We start from the raw sequence: 23,607 nt of genomic DNA on the forward strand, positions 1-23,607 counted from the left end.
TTTAGGGGATTAATTGCCTAAGCCCAGGCAGTGGTTTGACGATTGTTTTCTTTTCATCTTTAGCACCTTTCTCAAGTCGGGGAGCCCCTGTTTACTTGTCACCAAGAAATGAATGTAGCTCTCATCATATTCAGGAGCAGTTTTTAATCCCCTTCAACTGGTCCAGGAGGCAAACTACTTTCTCCCTCCGGACAAGGTACCCACCAGTCCCATAGCTTCAGTCTTGCTTGCTGCTTTTCATTTCTGATCCTCAGAGCTATCACTGTATTTTTAACCTATCTTCGCTTTTTTGGTTTTCCCTATTTCTCTTTGTCTAGCATTGTTCTATGTTTACAACATAGTATAGTATCAGAGTGTGAACACATAGGGCCATTACTGAAAGGAAACCAGTCATTTCATTGATAAGATTCTATCTTGAAATCACAGTTTGAATGACAAGAAATTCCCTTTTCATAGTAGCCTCACTATGCCACCAAGACATCTATTCATTTCCTTTCCTGGCACCTTAAACTTTATTCTATTATGCAGAAATTTCAAGTATTTTGACAACTCCATACTTTTGAATACTTTATTCCCTATGCCATTTTTCGTCTGGTTAATGCTTACTCATCTTTCTGACCCAAGTCAAATGCCACCTCGTCCATGAAGTGTTCTCTGACTTTAGAAGGCAGTTAGCTCCTATGATAATCGTACATTCATGCAGTGACATTTATTTGTAGTCACTGTAATAATTGCCTCATATTATCTCCCCAAAATCCTCATGATAGGTACTATTTTTATCCTCCTTTCCACAAATGAGGAACTTGATCTCGGTGAAGTTAAGTAACGTCTCCTTAGATCACACATAACGAGAAGCAGAGCCAAGACTGGACCCCAAGCCAGTAGGACTCCTAAGCCTATTGTTTACCTCTATGTTACTTGGCCTATTCTGTCTTCTATATCCCACCATACTTTGCTGATGGCTCGGCAACAGATATTATAATTTATGTTTATATATCTGTGTGGTGCATACATGATGGTAACCCTATCCACCAGATGGTCCAACTCAGAACCTGTGAGTAATCTCAGGCCTTTCCTCTAGTTCACATGTTTATTCAATCATTACCCCTCTTCATTTGATTCTTCAAGTTTTCTTATCTCTTATCAGCTCCGTGCTTGAATGACTATAACTCTCCGCAGACTCAATGGCTGGCCAAGACTCCAAGACACAATTGATGCTCTTGATCATGTCATGACTTCAAAATCTAGCACCTAGCCCAATGCCTGACACAGAAAGGACACTCAATAAATATTTGCCAAAAGACTATGTCGTATGTCAATTTGTACTTCACATGATGCCTTACTAGTAGTCCTGGCACATGTGGAGATTTAACAAATACCTGCAAAGCCATCTACTGCTTGATTACGCAGAGCTGAGAAATGCCCCCACTAAATAACATCAGCACAGTTAAGCAACATGAAGATTGCCCCAATACCTTTCTCACCCCCAAAGCAGCACATGCATAGAGAAAAGTTTCTGGTATTAACTGACACCAAATTTGAACCCACCTGAAGTGTTGACCCTTGCTATTTGTTTGAAGGTAAAATAACCCTGTGCTCAACAAATCTCTACTTTTATCTAAGATACCGTTTCCTCAAAAACTATCGCAGCTTTCTCCAGCATCCTGTTTTAACCATGTCCTACAAATAGTAAGAATCTGAAACCAAAGAAATAAGAATGCAGGGACAAAAGAAGAGTACTGAAAAGGGGGGCAGAAGTTTTCCAGTGGTAGTTAACAAGACCCTACCCGGTAATCTGCTCCCCAGACAGCTGTCAGGCACTGTTCCACTGGAAGTCCTACTTGGAACAGCAAATATGTGAAACAGCCTCCCAAGTTTGATCTGTGCACAAGGCCTGTGCACAGCAGCGTTGGCATAACGGAGTTATGTTCATGTGGCCTAAATGAACAAGCTGCCAAAATGTGAGCTCTTTTTAGTAAATCAAAAATGTGAAAACTAAATTCCTCACTTTATCCCCGAATATCACCCCAGCCCTGAGGCACACACGATGAGCACAGAGTTCAAGTGAGGGGCAGGCAGTTCCCCGTGGGGACCAGAATCATGTCTAGACTGTTCACCACACACAGAACACAACACCCAGGCAACAAGTGTTCCGTAAGATGAATGCAGAGCTTTATTGTGAAGTAAACACAACAAATACCGGTTTGCTGTGAGACAAATCATCCCACAGATGACAGTCCAGGAAGCAGCAGATGAAGCCAGCCACGGCACCAGAAGTAAATGTCCCTTCCCATTCAATGAGCCTGCTGTCCTCATGGAGCATGAAAACTGAGCAAAGTTACCATGATTCATATGCAGAGTTTTCTGTTTCAGGAAAAAGTTTTCACTTGACATTTAGGCAATATTTAATAAAACAATTTTATTTAAAAGAATTCTTGGGAAACCACTGTAATAAGGTTCTTATCTAAGATGAATCTGACCATTTCCTGCCCACAAGAGCATCCCTGAAAGTAAGAATTCTCAGAAGCTTTAGGTGAAAGAACTAAATATGACGATACAAGAGATGATGTGTAGCATTCCCTCTAACCCTTGTCGTCTTCAAGGTAAGGCTGTTTTCCTTTCTTAGCTAAAACATTGTTACTAAAATCTGAGAACAGAGAACTTTCTTAATCAAGCCTTTAAGATCCGTGTATGCTAATTGTGATTTGTTTGTTTGCTTATTCATCTATTTCTTTATTTTAGTGAGAAAATAGTCATATCAGAAAAATAAGCAATACTCATTTAGTGTATAATACTGTTATCACCACAGCATGATGCATGGAAAGCCTTATAAATATGGAGGACTACATAAGTGGATTCTTAGAAATGTTTAGGGATTGTACCAAATCTAATGATTATGTTGTAGATTCCCAACAAGCTATGACCCAGATCCTAGAGACGATTATGCTAATTCTTTATTTCAGGCCACGATTTGGTAAATTGTGGCTGTTATTTATTCAACCACCAGTTCTTGCACAATTACTCCGTGCCAAGGACCCAAGATTCAGAGGCAAGCAAGCTCTTACACAGCTTCCAGTCAAATGCAGAAAAGAGAGAATTGAACAAGGATAATGAGGTCCATATGGAAGTGCCATTACCCAGGATCAGGGAGTCAGGGGAGTCAGGGGAATCACCCCGCGGGTTGATAAAAACAAAGGTCCCAAGGATGAAGGCCGGAGCATGAAAGGCTCTAATACAGGAATGCAGGTGTGAACCAGAAGGCACCCACCACAGAGTGTTGGGGAATAACCACACTGAGTAGTAAAGCCAACATCACACAGAACCTTGTAAGTTACATTTGAAAGTATGAGGTTTACCCAAAAGTCAATGGGAAGCCGCTGAACAGATGTCAGCAGGCAAGGGACACAATGTTATTTGCGTTTAAGAAAGTTCACTCAGTCTGTTGCATGGCAGGTGGATTGGAGGGGCAAAGGGGGTGGGGGGGGGCAGGTGCAGAGGCAAGGATCCCAGCAGGGATAGGGAAGGGCAAGTGTTGTGCCTGTGAAGACAGGGAAATACCAAGAAGGTGAAACCAATGGAACTTGGTGAGTGAATACCTTTGGTTCTCTGGGAAGCTTTAGCTCTAAAACTTCTGTTTTTTTCAGAGGAGAGAAAAGGCTACTATCAGATAATGAACAACTCAGCTTAACCAGAAAAACGCTATTCTACCACACACATAATAAAATCTCAGATGCTTAGAATCTAGTTTCTTGGGCAGTTTTATTGGCACAATTTACCATGCCAACCTCAGTAACTATCAGGTCACGATCAACAAAAGTGCCTTAAAAGTACTGGCCTTCACCCCTGCTGATGGTAAGTTCCCCATCATAAGCACCAAACAGAAGGCTCAGCACATATAGCTCAATAAACGTTAGGTTAGTGGAAATGAAGTGTGATTCGGGATGTGATTAGGTCAAATGTGTCAGGCCTACTGAAACTACCTAGCATAAAAATAGGTCTCCTGTGCTACATTTTATTTAGAGAACAAATGACAGCAGAAAATTGAACTAATTTTCTGAATGGAAATATAAAGTAGGGTAACCACTGAAAAGCAACTGGAAGAAATGCTTAAGAGAGATGTTTAGCCGTACCACCTAGACACTGATGGCCGCGAGATTAAAAAGAACAGGTAAATAGGCACACGAGGAGAGCTGAGCTGATTAAGTCTGGGAGTGGAGGGTGGCTCATGAAATGAGAAAGACCCATAAACAGCCAGAGTTCCCACCAATGAGGGTGGAATCCACCTGCGCCCGGGTCCAAGGGGAAGCAGGTTACATACTGCAGCGGTGCTGGCTGTCGATTGCGGATTGTGTGGGTGGTCGGTTAGTCCTTTGGTAATCAAATCTTCAGTGTGCACCAGTAGCCAGGGTTATACTCTACTTAAGATGTGGAGACTGAAACATGTTTCAGGTCATACTTAAATCTCCAGTTCCTACCTAGTACAGTGGGTGATAAATGATAGGGTCCAGACAGGTAATCAGTGAACTTTAAATGAATGTTTGAATGGGTGAATGAATTTCTTAAAGTGCTTAACTGCTCTCTTACTATCTTAGTTTCCATTTCTTCTTAAACATACAAGATCAAGTCCTTCCAGTCGGAACGCTACATTCTTTCAGTAGAAAAGGGAAATAATGTAAAAAAAATCAAACCCTCCATTACTTTTCTCAAGGATCTAACCATTCCAGTTCTTCCTTTCCATTTCTTTGCTCTGTATAACGTGTCCTGATCATCATATGCACTTTTTCTTTTTAAACATGTTTATAAACGTTGGGAACTCTAAGCTTTAGTGTTCCTGACTATTTTACAAATCTGTGATGCCTGTCTTTTGCCCTTGACCACAAGACCTTCCTTGAAGACCCTAAACATATGCCTTCATATTTAATCTTGGCCAAGTCTCCCACTGCGGCCTCATTTATCCTCTTAGGTGTTCCCCCCTTCTTTATCTTCATCATGATTATTCACATTTCTATGATCAAACAACACCTACTCGTTTGTGTCCAAGGGATCACATTTGCCTTTTCCGCAAGTTTTAGATGGCAAATTTCCCAGGGTAAATAATGAACTATAATTTGTGTTTTCATTTTTAGTTTTCTGCAGTCCTGTCTCCCAAAGTTTCCACCATTTTCATCACTAGCAAGCTTTTCCTTCTCATTTAGAATTAGCATCAGAATTAAAGTGCTCTCATTGCTTTCTCTATTTCTGGAATAGGAAATTGTTAACAAAGCAGAGAATTAATCAGCTGCCTTGCTTTTTAGTAAGGTGTCCCTTCCAGGAGCTTTCTAGTTCATTCCATTTCTCCATCACGATTCCTACAACCTGCCTTGACATCCATTTCCTAATTTGCATCAGGAAATTATGGTCCATGCCCCCTATTTTGCAGGAAGTCTATCCTGTATTCTCTCAATACCCCATTTCTGGTTCTGCTTTTGGCTCTACTCCGAAAACTATCCTATGCATCCATCATGAGGTCATTAGATTAGCCAAAGATACACACTATACAGTCCCACACTACCCCACACCCCCTCCTATTAGAAATATCATGTTTATTTTATCAACTATTTAATTTTCTCTGCTAAGTGTCCTTGTCTAATAGAGATAACATACTTGCTCAGTGGATTTACCTAAATAGGCAAATTTATAGCTGTAAAAGTATTTTCAAAAAAGCCTAAAATTTCAGCATAATAATTAGCAGAATTTTTCCCATAGACGTTGCATGAGAGGTTGTGCTATTACCATAGTTGACCTAAAACACAGAGGCAATTTATGTATCGTATATTAAAATCATGGTTATGTTTTTGATCTTTAAAAGCAAATAGCTAGCAGTCTTAAATGCTTGGTGATCATAAGAAACCTCCTGAAACCTAACAAAAGGATCATTTAATCCCATCGTGGCTAATGAAATGGAGGACAGTAACTAGCTAGCCAAACTCAAGATCAATTTGTTTATTTTTTATTCATTCATCAAACTGACAGTATTTAAGTCTGCAGTGTCCCAAACAGTACTCACAAGAGCATTGCCATCAGTAGCCATGTATGATGTCAAATTGGTAGAAACAAAAGCTAGAAGAGAAAAAAAAGAGTCTCAGTTAAATGTGGGATTAAAGTGTTCATAAAAGCATATTATCTCGGGGCGCCTGGTGGCTCAGTCAGTTAAGCGTCCGACTTTGGCTCAGGTCATAATCTCGCAGTTCGTGGGTTGGAGCCCAGTGCGTCAGGCTCTGTGCGGACAGCTCAGAGCCTGGAGCCTGTTTCGGATTCTGTGTCTGTGTGTCTCTCTCTCTGCCCCTCCCCTGCTCTCGCTCTCTCTATCAAGAAAATGAATAAACATTTAAAAAATTAAAAACAAAAAGGATATTATCTCTTTGATACAGGGGGAGGCATTTCTAATTTGACTGATGAATTTCACAATAAAAGCAATTAACTCAGTGGCCTTTTAACACAGAGCTATACGGCAACATTTAAAACCAAGTTCGTAAAATAAGCCAGAAGTTTATTTGTACATGGGTCAGTATCCTTTCACATCTACAGCAAGACATGCATGTTATTTACATACTTAATATTGCGTTGTATATAAACAAATATCTGAAAAATGAAAATATTTTCCTCTTTATGATGAACAACACAGTGTAAGATGGGGAAATATTTGATCGAATACTATTCTGATTATATTCACTAAGCAATTTCAAAAATGTAACTAATCCCCGTGCCTCAGAAATCCCAACTTTAGTATGAAGATGAGCTGCTTTTGATGTATTACACTTTGTAGTGGATGACCTGAAAGACAACATGCTCTGTGGTTTCAAGAAAAGTGGATGAAAACAAAAAGAAAGAAAACCCGTATTTTCAGACTTTGATCAGCAAGAAACTTACTAAACATGCTCCAGCCACTGAAACTCTTCCAAAACAGAGAGCCTTTCAATCTCGTTCTCCTTACCACCAGAGATACAGACTCATAATCTGTATGACTTTATGCCTTACACCATGGTTCCCAAATCTCAAAGAATGCATACCCCTTTTTAATGTCAAAAACACCATACCTATATTATGTAGATATGAATAAAACATTTATTTGGAAAATGCCAAATGAAAAAAACCACAGTAAAAATGATTGGCAAATTTAATTACTTAATTTTTATTTATTTAAAAAAAATAGACTAAAACGTAAATAAAAACACAAGCTGCTGATAATATCTGCAATATATACTTAATACATAATAATCAATTAAAAAATGGGCGGAAGACCTAAGTAGCCATTTATCCAAAGAAGACATACTTAGGACAACAGACACATGACAAGATGCTCAACCTCACTGATCATCGGGGAAATGCAGATCAAAACTACAAATGAAGAAAAAAAAAGCTACCCAAAACTATGTCACCTCACGCCTGTCAGAATGGCTAAAATCAACAACACCACAAACAACAGGTGTTGGTGAGGATGTGGAGAAAGGGGAACCCTCCTGCATTCTTGGTGGGAATGCAAACTGGTGCAGCCACTGTGGAAAACAGTATGGAGGAGTTTCCTCAAAAAGATAAAAACAGAACTGCCCTACAATTCAGCAACCACACTACTAGGTATTTACCCAAACAATACAAAAATACTGATTCAGAGGGATACACGCACCCTGCTGTTTATAGCAGCATTTCCTGCAATAGCCAATTTATGGAAACAGACCAAGTGTCCATCGACTGATGAATGGATAACAAAGAGGTGCTGTATATATACAATGGGAAACCACTCAGCCATAAAAAAAAGAACGAAATCTTGCCATTTGCAACAATGTGGAAGGAGCTAAAGAGTAATATGCAAAGCCAACTAAGTCAGAGAAAAATACCCTATGATTTCACTCATCAGTGGAATTTAAGAAACAAAACAAACAAGCAAAGGGAAAAAATAGAGGGAGGCAGACCAGGAAACAGATTCTTGACTATAGAGAACAAATTGATGGTTAGGAGAGTGGAGAGAGGTGAAGAGTGAGGGGCGGGTGAAATCGGTGGTGGGGATTAAGGAGTGCACTTGCGGTGACGAGCACAGGGTGTTGTATGGAAGTGTAGAATCACTATATTGTACACCTGAAACTAATATAACACTGTATGTTTTGGGGGTTTTTTTCTAAATTTTTTTAGAATGTTTATTTATTTTTGAGACAGAGAGAGACAGAGCATGAACAGGGGAGGGGCAGAGAGAGAGGGAGACACAGAATCGGAAACAGGCTCCAGGCTCCGAGCTGTCAGCCCAGAGCCCAACACGGGGCTCGAACTCACGGACTCACAGACCGTGAGATCGTGACCTGAGCCGAAGTTGGACGCTTCACCGACCGAGCCACCCAGGCGCCCCTATAACACTGTTATCTTAACTGCAATTGAAATAAAAACCTTTTAAAAATCATCATTATAAAGAGTTCTTAAATACCGATAGGAAAATCATAAGCAAACTAATAGAATAACAAGTGAAGAAAATTCAAAAAATAAAAATACAAATGACTGATGTTTAACCTCATTAGCAATAAGTGCAAAATGGAACAACATGATTTCATCTTTACTCTTCAAGATTAGTACACACACACAAATTAAGTGGTAGAAGCCACATTTGGTGAAGGTGTGCTGCAAAGAATAATTTCGTGCTGTTGGAATGTCAAATTATTACAGCCTCGCTGGAGGGTGGTTTTCCGAGATGACGGCGATGACAATCAGCGACCACCAACATGTGCGGAGTCGTCGCTATTTGCTATCAACCATGCTATATACTACCATCCTAAACATGCAAAGAGTTTTATAATGTATTCTTACTGAAAATACATCTCATACATCAGTGCATTGGGGGGGAAAGTCTGAAGATATTTGTAGCAGAATGTGTGCAGTAATCATCTCTGAGAACTGGAATAACCACATAATGTATTGTTTGCTCCCCGATGTATTTATTTCCTACCATAAGTATTTATTTATAAAACAAAAATCTTCGGATAAAATGCTATAAATATTTTATTGGCTCTTTATAGCAATGTATTTTTAATATCCGTTGATTGAGCAAATACATAATAGGCAAAAGCTGGTTTACATTCAGCAGCACTTTTAGACAACGAAGGTTGTAAACTTGTAGAAATTAAGAGCAAAGCTTTGGAATGGTCTGGACTGGATTTAAATCTCAGTTTGCCAATTTACTGTGTAATATTGGGCAAATGACTGATATTATGAATATGCAAATGACTGGGCATTGTAGTAGTATTTCTTTCTTAGGGTCAGACAAAAATGAAGTGAGAAAGTATCGTTATAATACTCATAGCAGTACCTGACATGTTAAAAATATTCAATAAATTCTTTTACCATCATAAAACATATTTATGCCTTAAGCACACACTTATTAAAGGTCAACTATATATACCCTTTGAATATGATGTAAAGCATTGCTGTGTAAACTTTCCTGATTCAGAGGGATCACCAGCCCCTCCCCTAGAATAACATAATGGCTACATTTGTTGTATTTATTAAGCCATTACTACATCCTCTACCAGTTGATGATTTTCATGTCTCATGCCATCTGATTGTTACAATCACCTATGAATAATCCACTATTATTACTCCCATGTCTCAGAAGAGGCAACTCGGAAACTTAGAATCCGGATATTTCCAGATTCAAACCCAGGCTCCACAGCCTGCTCTCTTAATTCTCTTAACCTTCGCTCCCCTCAACAGGACAGTGTTCATAATTAACCCTTCAATAGCCATGGCATTTTACATACCACGATGCTGTGGGCAGGTCTACCTGATTGGACAATGAGAATATCAAAGGTAGAGGCAAGACCCATACATCTTCATGCCCCTGAGACTATCCCAGGGAAGCACACAGCTTAGGCAAGAGTTGTCAAAATGGTTTTTTTTAACTAATAGATCCCACCATCAGAATACCTTATTATTTCAGTGGAATTCTGAAAGTCTTCACTCGGCCAGATTTCTAATAAAAAAATAAGCAGAACTGACAGAAGAGGATAGAAGACAGAGAGAAAAAATTCAGCGCTGATTCTTCCACTAAGCATTGGGGTTTGTTGTCACTGATATTAAGCCTTCCTTTGATCATGCAGAATATGTCTCTTATACATATTGTATTCCTTAAACTCCTAACAATCTCTTGGGTGTGTTCACTGTGTCTACACCCATTGCAACCACCATAGTCAAAGGCACCTCTTTCCTGAACCATCGCAGAAACATCCCAGCTGATGTCCTAGCTTTACTTCTTACCCAGAGTGATGTTTTTTCAATGCACGTTTAACTATCCTCTCTCTCCTTAAATCTCTACCATGGCCATTGAAACATGAGGTAAAGACCAATATCATGAAAATCTACAAGGAAGGCTTTGCCTGGCCTCTGCCTCCTCTCCAGTCCCATCTTGGATCATTTCCATGTCTCTTTCTTTCCTGACTCACTAGCTTTTTTTTTTTAATTCCTTAAGCATGTTTCTACTAATCTCAGGAGCTTTATGCACGCTCTTCCACAGCCCGCACCCAAGATGGTTTATCCCTATCATTTAATCTTTACCTATACCTACCATTTAAGCCTGTAGACCAAAGGTCATTTAGTCAAGAAAGCTTTCCCCAGTTCCTCTGAGAGATCAATCCCCTTTTGCATTCTCTCCTGGCGTGTTATCTTTTTTTTTAATTTTTTAATAATTTTTTTATGGTTTTTTTTGAAAGAGAGACAGACAGGGTGGGAGGAGCAAAGGGAGGGAGACAGAGGATCTGAAGCAGGCTCTGCACTGACAGCAGGGAGCCTGACGTGGGGCTCAAACTCACGAACCATGAAATCATGACCTGAGCCGAAGTTAGATGCTCAACTGGCTGAGCCACCTAGGTGCCCCAGCACGTTATCTTTTAGACATAGAAGTTCTCATAATTGTACTGAATTATTAATGTTACAATTGGTTCTTTAACATCTGACTCCCCACTATAGTATAACTGACCGAAGGACAGGCACTATATCTTCTCTTGTTCACTTGTTTACTGCTGTATCCCTAGTCTTAGTACACACAGGGATTCAATAGACATTTGGGGAGTAAATGAATTAAAAACACAAACAATAAAAGTACTCAACTTTGGATGAGTTTCCATAAGGAAAACCTATAAATTCTAATTTTGTTTGTTTGTTTGTTTAGGGGAATGGTGCGGTCAGGAATATCCCACTAGAATTATCCTTCCCAATCTGAATCTGCAAGATGTGGTGATGAAACTGTTGATGTCAGACTTCCCTAATTCAAAGAGCTGATGGGTAGAAACAATATGTGCTCAGGGGTGGGGGCAGGGAGGAATAAGTGGGGAGACCTAGGCATGGACGTTGCAGTGCAGAGGCTATGTATATTAAGTAAGCAGTTTACTCAATAATTTTAGAGTTTCAGCACTTCTTAAAATAGTGAACATACATGAAATCTAAAATTTCACCAAAATTATTCAAAGATAATTTGGGACAGAAGAATCATCAAAACAATTTAAGCCCAACTCTGGCTTCTCCTCTTCCGTAACAAAGCACATGGCATAACCCAGAAGAATTAAGAAGTGAAATGGTGGTCACGGAGACTAATGTAAACACATTTGCTTATTGTTTCGACAAAGAGAACCAGCTCAGCTAACCCTGTTACAGCACACATGTTATCTACATATTGACACACTGAATATATAGGTCCAAGATTTTGATAAAAATACTTATAAAGCACACAAAGGAGTTTATGAAAAATAAGAATGACACTGACAAAAGTGTTTTGAAAGTAATAATTTTGCCTTATTCCCAACCCTTCATGAGAATCTTAGTTTAAGCAAGGTGCCCATAAGTAAAAAGAGTTAAAAGGAAGGCGTTTTTTGATATGTCTTGACAAAGGAGTTTTTTTGCTAAAGGATTTTTGTATAATTCCCAGGACTTAAAAATGTATAAGAACCCAATGACAAGACAACAAATAACTTTCATAAATCAAGAGGTTTCAGTTCTTTGCTGTCAACAAAATTGAAGGAAAATCTATTTTAATGGTTTGTTAATTATTAAAAGGAGTTGTGACAGATCACATATACTTGGCATATACTTGGAAAGAATTCAAAAGTGCTTCATTTCCATCTATTTATTTATGTGAAAAACAGTTTTAAGTGCTCACATATATAAAAGCCAACAATAGGATTAAAATTTGCTCTGAACTCTCTCTCATTCTAGCAATAAATAATATTTACCTAGAAGTAGTTCCATAATTAGAGGAAAAGCCTCATCTATCTCATTAAATGGTTCATTTTCAATAAAAGCATGTACCTCTTGTATTAATCATTATTTGTCAAAATAACATATTCATGTTGTCAAATTATATACTACTAACAATTATGATATAACCCACTCCAAATGAAATCTTGTTGGCTTAAAGAATTATGACACACAAAAAATTAAATTAATTTCAGTTTAAATATGTATTTTTTTTTGCTGAAATGCATAATGTCATCAATGAAAGTTTTTGAAGCAAAGAATAAATTATACAATTGTACAAAAATCCATGGAGTAGTAGAATGAAAATATGAGTTTCGGGGGGCATGGGGGTAAATAGAACAATGTAAAATTAAAACTCTAAAGATGACTTTTAAAAAATAATTAATGAAACATATAAAATCTCTGTGCTATTTAGATCGCCTAGGTTATATTTAAGTATAACCTTTTATATATTTTTATATATATTTAAATATAATCTTTTTACTATCAAGACTTATCATACGCCAGAAGTGACATCTTTTGCAACCATTTAAACATACAATGAAAATTCTAGGTGACAATGTAAAGTGTCAGGGAATATATCAGGCTTCCAAATTACTTTCTGGGTACACGGCCAAAATAACACGTTTCAAAACTACTACACACCCACATGGGTTAGGGTCAAACATTTCACTCCGCCGCTCCTTAAATGTGGAAACCTATTTAAATCACTTAATTTCCCCGAATAGTGAAAGAGAAATACTAACAACCAGCTCAGGGATTTCATGAGAATTAGATGAAATATCACATGAGGAATTTGCAGGACTTTATGCAGGCTCACTAAATGGGAACAATTACCTTGAATGGGAGCAATTACTTAGAAATGGTTTAGCTATAGAAAACTATTCCTCCTGATGGAATTAGCACAACTAAAAGGATGTGAGCAAGTGTGATAACAGGTTTCATCAAATAAAATAGCGTTTACTCTTCAAGGTTGATTAAACTTCCTAACCTACCCTCCTAGACACATTTTGGGTGCCTCGTTTCAGAGTTTAGCGGTTTCAGGGGATAGTTTTCTCAGTCACATTGAAGACAGTTATCTTCTTTAAAAACACAATTCCTTAACACATCACAGCCAAAACAGTAAGGTCGTAAATATATTTTTACGTTTGCGAAATGAAATAAAATGTATTCCTGATAAGTTCTGTAACTGAAAAAGTGGAAAACACATTTCATTACCAAATGAATAATAAAGTTAATTTCAAAGAAGAAAAATTCCTTAATATATACTGGTTGTCATGGACTAAATGTTTGTGTCCCACCACCCCCACCCCCCAAATTCATATGTTGACCTTTCATCCCCATGTGATGTGTTTGGAGGTGGGGCCTTTGGGAGCTGATTAGGTCATGACAGTGGAGTCCCCATAAATCGGATTAAGGCCGTTAAAGAGGCCGGAGAGCTAGTTCACCCTCTTTCCACCATGCGAACAGACAAGGAGAAGAGTCGCCAGTCTGCAACCCAGAAGCTCCTACCAGAACCCAACCATGATGGCACCATGATCTTGAACTCCCAGTCTCCAGAACTAGGACAGATAAATCTGTGTTGTTGACATGTTACCCAGTTATGTATTTTGTTCTAGAAGCCCAAGCTGACTAAGACGCTAGTGAAGAAGCATTCTGTTTTGTTTTAGACACAAACAAAATGCAAGTTTATTCTGGCAACTCATTTTAGAAACTATTTAGCAAATTAGTTAAGTCAAAAATATGGACTCTGGTCTTATGTCACTTTGGAACCAGAAAATAAACCAAGAATATCAACATGGCAACCAATGCTATACAGGCAGTTGCTAGTATAATTGGTTGGGTTTTTTTTTTTTTTAAGAGCAAAGAAAAATTCACTAAAAGTAGTTATTGGTTCAACTGATCCAAAAGTAGCCCCCTTGATTTTTCCCCCCTAGACCTTATATTCTTTGGAATGGTGCAGCAAAACCAGTATGAGCCTACTGTGCTAAAGGTTTTCAAAAAGAAGACGATTTAGATGAGCACAGGGCATTGTATGGAAGTGTTGAATCATTATATTGTACACCTGAAACGCACAGTACATTGTTTGTTAACTAACTGGAATTTAAATAAAAACTTTTTGAGAAAAGGCAATTTATTGTGATTTAAAGACAGTTTTTCAAGCGAAATAAACCGTGGCCTAAGCTGCTTCCTTTTTTCTTTTCTCACAGAGCAAGACAACTCTGAACCAAAATTCTAAAAACCCACATACTAATTCACAACATGCTTACCCTTTAAAATGACAATGCTCGCATTTGACAAGATATTCGCAGAGCAACAAATGGATTTATAGAAAGTCCATGAACATAAGCAAACCACGTGCATTACTGTTAGTCCAGGAACTAGAGCGAAAGAGGAAATAGAAAATGCTGGTCACTCTTAGAGGCAGAAGTCTCCATCGTCCAAAAGCATGAAATACGTGTGGCAACAAAGTGGGCATTTAACTAGCAATGAGAACGGTAAGCAAGCATCCTCTGTTACATACTCCGTCATAGCAATGCCATGGGAAGCAAGAGAGAAGACTCATCTTTGCTCATATATAAAAGCATAGGGCATGAGATAATCCATTAGTGTTGCCAATTAGCAGAAGATCCCTTGTTAAGGCAGAGCAGGAGAGAAGCAAGCAAAATACAAGATGATTCCCTTTTGAGCACAAATACCATGATGTATGGCATGGGGATGGGCTGGAGCTGTTACTTTGTCCAGGAAATTCAAAAAAGGAAAAATCCTTTTCCAAATTATCTCAAACATTTTTTCTTTTAAATTTAAGCTCCGTTGTCATTCTGATTCCAATCCATTCCCTGCATGCTTTTAAAAATCCTCAGTTTTTTTCTTTTCTCTCTCATTCTTTTCTCTTTTTATTGTGAAGTTTCCCAGTCGTTTTGTTACATTTCTTTTCTGCCGTCTCTCCACTTTGAGGATGAACTGACAGATGGTTTTCAGAGCCACAGCTTTTTTAAACAAACTATGATGATTAAAATTACTTTATTTTCAACACCACCGAAATGCTGTGATACATCATCTGAAGAGACTGGCAGACCTCTCCCTCGCTTGTCCATTCTTACATTCCCACAGAAGCTGCCAGCCCTGACAGTCAAGACTCAGACAGAAAAATTTACAATTCTAAGCGAGGATAGTTCCTCTGTCAGCCAATCATGTCAATGTCTGCTCCCAATCGACTATTTTACTATGGTAACAAGCAGGTGGCAAACTACGAGACATCTTGAACAACCTGCCTCTTCTACCTCCCAGAAGAACCTGCACCACCAGGTGCACGCGGCTGTTGACCACGCCCCCTTGGGAAGGCACGAAACTCCTTTGTGTCCCTGGACTGGAGGGGTCTCTGGCCCTTCTGTGAGCCTCCAGAACCCCAAACTCCAAGATTGCGGTCTGCACCCCCGCATGCCTGCCCTTAGGGCTCAGGTAAGTGGGCCATGCCCTATGCATCTCACCCTACGCCCATTGCTCCTTTTGAGGCACTCTCCTTCCCCAGCTCATAGGGTTCACTAGATGCTGGAAGAGACTCAACCCCATGGGGCTGATTCTGTTCCCCTGATTGTGTTAAATTCCATCATGCCAGCCCTATAAGTGATTGCTCCCACAGGCCTTCCAGAATTAGGCTAGCACGCTTTCAGCTCTTTGAATTATTTATATAGGCAAGGGCCCTTCAAAACATATTTGCACACCCCTCTAAACACACACACACACACACACACACACACACATCCTAACAGCAGCCTTGTACAGTGATGCAGATAAAACCTGCACGGTACCTACTTCCTCTTCCAGGCGGTGACAGATCCCAGGAACTTCTAGGAGCCAGTCCTTCTAAGATTCAATCTAGCTGTGTGCTTAGGTCTGATCTAGGACATTTGTGGCTGAAACTCAAGGAATCTTCTCAAAGGTTGATGGTAGCACCAAGACACCACATCAAGTAGGGAAAGGGCCACTAGGCCTCTGGTGAGGCCACAGGAAACACTAGGAGCCCCCAAGCCAAGTCTCAAAGTCCACTGCAGTCTGACCCAGGAGTTCACCCTGGGTCTCTCCAATGGCAGCCCTTGAGTAACAGCAGCTGACTCCTTCCCCCCCACACCCCCGTTTGTGGTGAGAGAAGATGCAGTGCTCTAAGGTGGACCGGGCATGACCAGCAAGTGATGGCCCTTACCTTTCTGCAATTCGCATCCCTCAATTTCTCCACTTTATTGTTCTTTATTCGGCAAGAATCATAATCCTATTTTCTCTGCGTGGAAGATAGCACACTTTCTGCGTGTGTGATCCGGACTGTACATACACTGCTCTGAGACAGCCAGTCGTTCTAATTCAGCTTTGCCAAATGGCCTTCCACTGAACGTGTTCCACCAGAGTGAATAAAGTATACCCTATGGAGCAGTGGTCTCTACCACGGGACCATTGCTGGCTGGAAGAAAGCCAGAGAAAAAAAACCTATTACAAAAGCTGCCTGCTGTTTGCACCTATTGAGGTGGAATTGGGGCCAAAATTCCTCTTTTGTCTGGCTAGCTCTTTCATTGGGAAATATCACTTTAGCAGGCCTTATGATTTTGCAAAGGTAGTGCCCAAGGCCTTGTCAGAGAGGATGAGTAGAGAATGTAGAGACCATAGGGAGCTAAACTGTTGCGCATAATAATGGAAAGGCTTCCTTTTTCAAGAACAAGGTGACTGGAGTAACATTACCAACATGGTGACAGAAGTGGTTTTTTTTTTTTTTTTCAAAGTTTATTTATTTATTTTGAGAGAGACAGAGGGTGCAAGCTGGAGGAGGGGCGGAGAGAGAGGAGGACAGAGGATCCAAAGCAGGCTTTGCACTGACAGCACAGAGCCTGATGCAGGGGCTCAAAGTCACAAACCGTGAGATCGTGACCTGAGCCAAAACCAAAAGTCAGACACTTAACCGACTGAGCCACCCATGCACCCGGACATAAGTTGCTTCTTACTTTGCTGCCTCTCACAAGAACAAGTAACATCTATTCAAGAACAAAACACCATTGAGAGAATTCTAGAGCATAAGGGTGAGGCTGAAGTAGCTCCCTGCACCTCAAAGCCCAAGATGATGCCTTAGAAGGGTAAGAGAAATGGCTACATGTTGACTACATCGCCTCTCCCCCAAGACAGGGCAGCACCATGTGCAGAGATCTCCCCTGAGAACCCAGCTTCCCAGCACTGTGAGTCACTTTGTAGGAGACTCTACCCTAATATCGTACCACAGGGATTGCAGAGGAATCTGTAGGGCCCAGCCCCCAAAATCTGACCATGATGGAGAAGGAAGGTTGGGCTGGCAACAAGCAGCACACAGATCTTGGGAGACCAAGTTCATGCCTGCAGTGCCCAAGTAGTAAACTCAACCAGAGGCTTTGTTCATCTACAGAACCAAGTTGGGGCGGCGCTCTGACCAAGGAACTCTGGGGTGGCGGGGGCGGGAAGGAGGGGTGCAGATCTGTCTGTTTCAGATCCTCCAACAAATTTTGTCAGCCACAGGGCTGTGTGGCCCACGTCCAGGCAAGATGCCGAGTCATAGCCCCACCTGCTGTGGAGAGTGCCTTCCAGCCCCATCTGGCGAAAAAGGCTGATGAACTCCTGGAGGCTGTGCAGCCCAGTGGCACTGGAGCCAAGAGGCAGGTGGACAGAGCTGATCTCCCCCAAGGCAAAGCCAGTACCAAGTGTGAAGGCTTCCCGGGCTATACGCTGGCGGATGAATTAATTCATAGCCAAGGCTGAAGGTAGCTCCCAGCTCCTCCCAAAGAGACAACCCATTTGGGAAATTGACAATGGCCTGGGGTGGCTCCTCCCCTCCCACCCAGGCAAGGGGCTAAGATTTGGCCCCACCAACTGCAGAGAGTGTCTTCTGGACCCATCAAATCAGAAGGGCTGGAGAAAACACCTGAAAGGTACGCAACCTAGTGGTGCTTGAGTCAAGAGCAGAGCAGACAGAGCCAGTGGTTTGCACAGCAAAGTCAGACAGGTCAGCTTGAGTTAAGACAATGAACAAAGAGCTTTATTGGCTTTAGAGCTGCTTGCACTATGCTTGGGCAGGGAATCTAATTCATAGCCCTACTCATCACTGAACACAGCCTTCAGCCTGTCTGACAAGAAAACGTAACCAAAGCACACACGAAGCCGCACAGTATATCCCACAGCCCTACGTACGGTGGCACTTGAACCGAGAGCACAGCCCATGGCTTCCCCCATCTGCAGAGCAAAATGGGGGGATTCACCTGACTGGGGAATTCAGGACACACTCAGGCCGGATTCAGGTCCCCAAACAACAAGCTGTACGAGCTCTGGGCCCTGGCCTACTGCCCTTCCAGGGTAGGGAAGCTCATTCATAGCTTCAGCTACTACTAAAGACAGTACCCAGTCCCAACCGTCTAGTAAGCCTGGCCAAAGAATTCCCGCCACTGTGGAGCCAATCTTACAGCCTCACTTGGGTAACGAACCAAGCCAGTAGTCCCATCCAACTATTCTCAACCAGTGGCACAGCCCTATCTCCATCATCAGAGCTCAAACAGTTGCCTCAGCCAAAAATAGACAATAGCAGGTCTCACCTGCCCAAAGACATTACCAGCAGACACACCCAGAAACCCAAACTGAGCTAACTGGTGAAAAACTGCCTCTGCCAAAGCAAACCTATAAAGTTCAGAAAAGAAGGCCCATGATTCAAATGCACTGATACCAACAAAAGGAAAGAAGGATCATATAAAAATCAGGTAAATATGACACCACCAAAGAAACTGATAAAGCTCTAATAACTGGCCCCAAAGAAATGGGTATCACTGGACCACCTGGATGGCTCAGTTGGTTAAGCGTCCAACTTTGGCTCAGGTCATAATCTCGGTCATAATCTCATGGTTTGTGAGTTCGAGCCCTGTGTCAGGCTCTGTGCTGACAGCTCAGAGCTTGGAGCCTGCTTCAGATTCTGTGTTTCCCTCTCTCTTCCTCTGCCCCTCCCTCACTCTCTCTCTCAAAAGTAAATAAACATTATTTTTTTTTAATTACAAAAATGAAGGAGGGATAAAGACTTCCCTGAAAAAATAAAAGCTGAGGGAGTTCATTACAACCAACCTGCCTTGCAAGAAATGCTAAAGGGAGCTCTTTGAGTGGAAGTAGAATAATGCTAATTTAACAGCATAAAAATACAAAAAGGTAGTGTAGATTTCACTGGTAATAGTACATATATAGTCATAGTTAGATTTTGCAATATGGTAATAATGGTGCATAACTCATTACTCTAGTTTAAAAGTTAAATGAATGTAGCAAAATGACCATAAATACAATAAACCGTTATTAGTTACACAATATAAAAACATGTAAATTATAATAGCAATAGCCTAAATGTGAGGGGGATAAGAGGTAAAAATGTAAAGTATGAAAATTCTATTGAAATTAATTCATTATCAAATTTTAAAAAGGGTGTTAGAAGTGTAAGATATTTTACATAAGCCTCATGGTAACCACAAGGGGAAATCTTGTAATAATTATGCAAAAGGACATGATAAAGATGTTAAAGCATATGGGTACCAAAAGATATCAAAGCATTCGCAGGGGTGCCCGGATGGCTCAGTCAGTTAGCCATCTAACTTTGGCTCAGGTCACGATCTCATGGTCCATGAGTTAGACTCCCATGCTGGGTAAGCACGAGCCCCTTTTTCAGGTGAGCACGAGCCCTGCCCTGGGTGATCCCCGCTTCCCCGCCCCCCCTCACTCGCTCTCTCTCTGCCCCTCCTGGGATCTTCTCCCACTCTCTCTCTGCCCCCCTGCTCACTTGCACCCTCTCTCTCTCTCTCTCTCTCTCCAAAAAAAAAAAAAAAAAAAAAAAAAAGCACACACAAAGGGATAAGAAACAAGGAACAATGGATCTACAAAGCAACTGGAAAACAATTAACAAAATGACAATAGTAAGTCTTTACCTATCAATAATTATTTTAAATGCAAAAGGATTAAATTCTTCAATGAAAAGACATAGAATAGCTGAATGTATAAAACAAGATCCAATAATATACTGCCTACAAGATACTCACGTTGGCCTTAAAGACACACATACACTGAGAGTAAAGGGATGGAAAAAGACCTTTCAAGTAAAAGGTAACCACAAAAAGCAAGGGTAGCTATACTTGTATCAGACAAAATATACTTTAAAAATAGTTAAAAGAGACAAAGGTCATTATATAACAATTAAGGTGTCGATACATCAAGACAACATAACAATTGTAAATACTTATATACCCAACATTAGAGCACCTAAACACATAAAGCAAAAACTGACAGAGCTAAAAGAAGGAATAAACAGTAATGCAATAATAGTTGGGGACTTTAATACCCCACTCTCTACAGTATATAGGTCATCCAGACAGAGAATCAATAAGGAAACAGCAGACTGGAACAACACTATCGACCAAATGGACCTAACAGACATTCTGTTCAACAATAGCAGTACATATTCTTCTCAAGCACACATAGAACATTTTCTAGGATAGACAATATGTTAGGTCACAAAACAAATCTTAGCATACTCAAGAAGATTGAAAGGATATCAACTATCTTCTCTGACCACAATGTCATGAAACTAGAAATCAATAACAAGAGGAAAATGGGAAAATTCACAAACACATGGAAATTAAACAGAACTCTCTTGAACAACAAATGAACCAAAGAAGAAGTTAAAGGGGAAATAAAAATTTTCTTGAGACACAGGGTGCCTGGGTGACTTAGTCGGTTAAGCATCCAACTCTTTTGGCTCAGGTCATGATCTCATGGTTCAGGAGATGGAATCCCACATTGGGCTCTGTGCTGACAGTGCACTGCCTGCTTGAGATTTTCTCTCTCTCTCTCTCTCTCTCTCTCTCTCTCTCTCTCTGCCCCTCCCCTGCTCATACACTGTTGCTTGCTCTCTCACAATAAATAAATAAACATTTAAACATTTTTTTCTTGGGACAAACAAAAATGGAAATACAACATGCCAGAACTTAATGGGATGCAGCAAAAACAGTTCTAAGAGGAAAGTTCATAGCAATAAACACCTATGAAACAAAGCAAGAAAAATCCCAAATAAAGAATCTAACTCTACACTTTAAAGAACTAGAAAAAGGACAAACTGAGCAGAAAGTTAGCAGAATATAGGAAATAATAATTATAGAAGAAAAAAAGTGAAATAGAGAAGAGAAAAACAATAGAAAATATTAACCAAACTTAGAGTTTGAAAAGATAAAATTGACAAACCCTGAGCTAGACTAACCAAGGAAAAAAGAGAAAATACTTAAATCAACAAAATTATAAATAAAAAAGGATACATTACAACTGATACCACAGAAATTCTAAGGATAATAAGGGGTATTATGAAGAGGCTGTAAACCAATAAACTGGACAACTTAGAAGAAATGAAAAAATTCTTAAAACATACTACTTACCAAGACTGAATCAGGAATAAGTAGAAAATCTGAATAGAACAGTTGCCAGTAAGGATACTGGGTCAATCATAAAAAATATATATCTCAACAAAGAAAAGCCCAGGACCAGAGGGCTTCACTTGTGACTTTCACCAAACACTTAAAGAATGAACACCAATCTTTCTCAAACTCTTCCAAAACAGTTAAAGAGGAGGGAAGAATCTCAAACTGCTTTCACAAGGCCAGCATTATCCTGATACCGAACCATAAAAAGGACACTACTAGAAAAGAAAACAACAAGCTAATATCCCTGATGAATTGGGATACAAAAATTCCCAATAAAGTGCTAGCAAACCAAATTCACCAGCACATGAAAAGGATTATTCACCATGATCAAGTGGAATTTATCCCTGGGATGCAAGGATAGTTTAAATCAGCAGTGTACAAATCAGTGTGATATGTCACATTAATTAAAGAACAGGATCATTTGATCATCTCAATACACACAGAAAGAGCAAACAAAATTCAGCATCCATTCATCATAAAAACTCAACACATTATGCATAGAAGGAACATATGTCAAAATAATAAAGGCCATAAATGGCAAGCCCACAGCTAACATCATACTCAGTGATAAAAAGATGAAAGCTTTTTCTCTAAGATCAGGAATTAGACAATTGTGCCCACTCTCACCACTCCTATCCAACATACTACTAGAAGCCCTAGCTAGAGCAATCAGTCAGGAAAAAGAAATAAAAGGTATCAGAATTGGAAAAGAACACGTAAAACTATCTGTATTTGTGGACAACATACTTTTATATATAGAAAATCCTAAAGGCTCAACCAAAAAACTGTGGATCTAATCAATGAATTCGGTAAAGTTGCAGGATACAAAATTAGTAGTGTTTCTATAAACTGATGACAACATTTCTAGGAAAGAAATTAATCCCCTTTACAATAAAATACTTAGAAATAAGTTTACCTAAGGAGGTAAACTAAAAACTACACAACTTTGAAAAAAGAAATTTAAGGAGACACAAATAAATGGAAAGGTATTCTGTGCTTATGGATTGGAAGAACTAGTATTGTTAAAATAATCAGTACTACCAAAGCCATCTATAGATTCAATTCAATCCCTATCAAAATTTTTACAGTAGAAAAAAACACTCCTAAAATTTATATGGAAACTCAAAAGACTCTACCTAGCCAAAGAAATCTTGAGAAAGACCTAAACAGGAGGTATCATACTTCCTAACTTCAAGCTGTACTATAAGCTATACTCATCAAAACAGGATGGTAATGGCATAAAAAGAGACAAATAGACCACTAGAATAGAGAGCCCAGAAATAAACCCAAGCATATATGGCCAACTAATATTTTTTAATTATTATTTCTTAGAGAGAGAGAGAGATAGATAGATAGAGAGAGAGAGAGAGCACAAGTGGGGGAGGGGTAGAGAGAGAGGGAGACACAAAATCTGAAGCAGACTCCAGGCTGTCAGCACAGATCTCAACGTGGGGCTCGAACCCACAAACCATCAGACCATGGCCTGAGCCAAAGTCAGATGCTTAACCAACTGAGCCACCCAGGCACCCCATGGCCAACTAATATTTGACAAAGGAGCCGAGGATACTCAGAAGAGAAAAGAAAGTCTCTTCAATAAATGTTGCTAGATAATTAGATATTCACATACAAAAGGATGAAACTGAACCCATATGTTAGAAGGTGGAGGAGGGACAGTAAGTATCTTCCAAATTAAGAAGGCACTTTGAGACCAAAAACCAAAGTAAGCCACTACATACTGTTTACAGAGTTTTTTCAGAGTAACTTACTGCCAGTGGGATCGGTCATCTGTGATGACCCAGGCATTATGGAGCTATTCTCCACAAAGCTCAGACCTTAA

The 23,607-nt window shown here is 39.9% G+C and overlaps 1 protein-coding gene across 12 annotated transcripts in view; it reads right to left on the reverse strand.

Annotated features, from left to right (window-relative positions):
* The window catches only part of IPCEF1 (interaction protein for cytohesin exchange factors 1), a 180,657-nt gene that overhangs the window by 82,600 nt on the left and 74,450 nt on the right, over positions 1-23,607 (reverse strand). For all 12 annotated transcript variants that reach the window (XM_042940118.1, XM_042940112.1, XM_042940121.1 and 9 more), the window contains one exon: positions 6,047-6,099. In XM_042940118.1, coding sequence (XP_042796052.1) covers positions 6,047-6,070 — 24 coding nt within the window. In that variant the 5' untranslated portion in view covers positions 6,071-6,099. The remainder of the gene's footprint in view (positions 1-6,046; positions 6,100-23,607) is intronic.

Source organism: Panthera leo, chromosome B2 (assembly GCF_018350215.1).
Source record: "Panthera leo isolate Ple1 chromosome B2, P.leo_Ple1_pat1.1, whole genome shotgun sequence".
Taxonomy (NCBI): Eukaryota; Metazoa; Chordata; class Mammalia; order Carnivora; family Felidae; genus Panthera; species Panthera leo.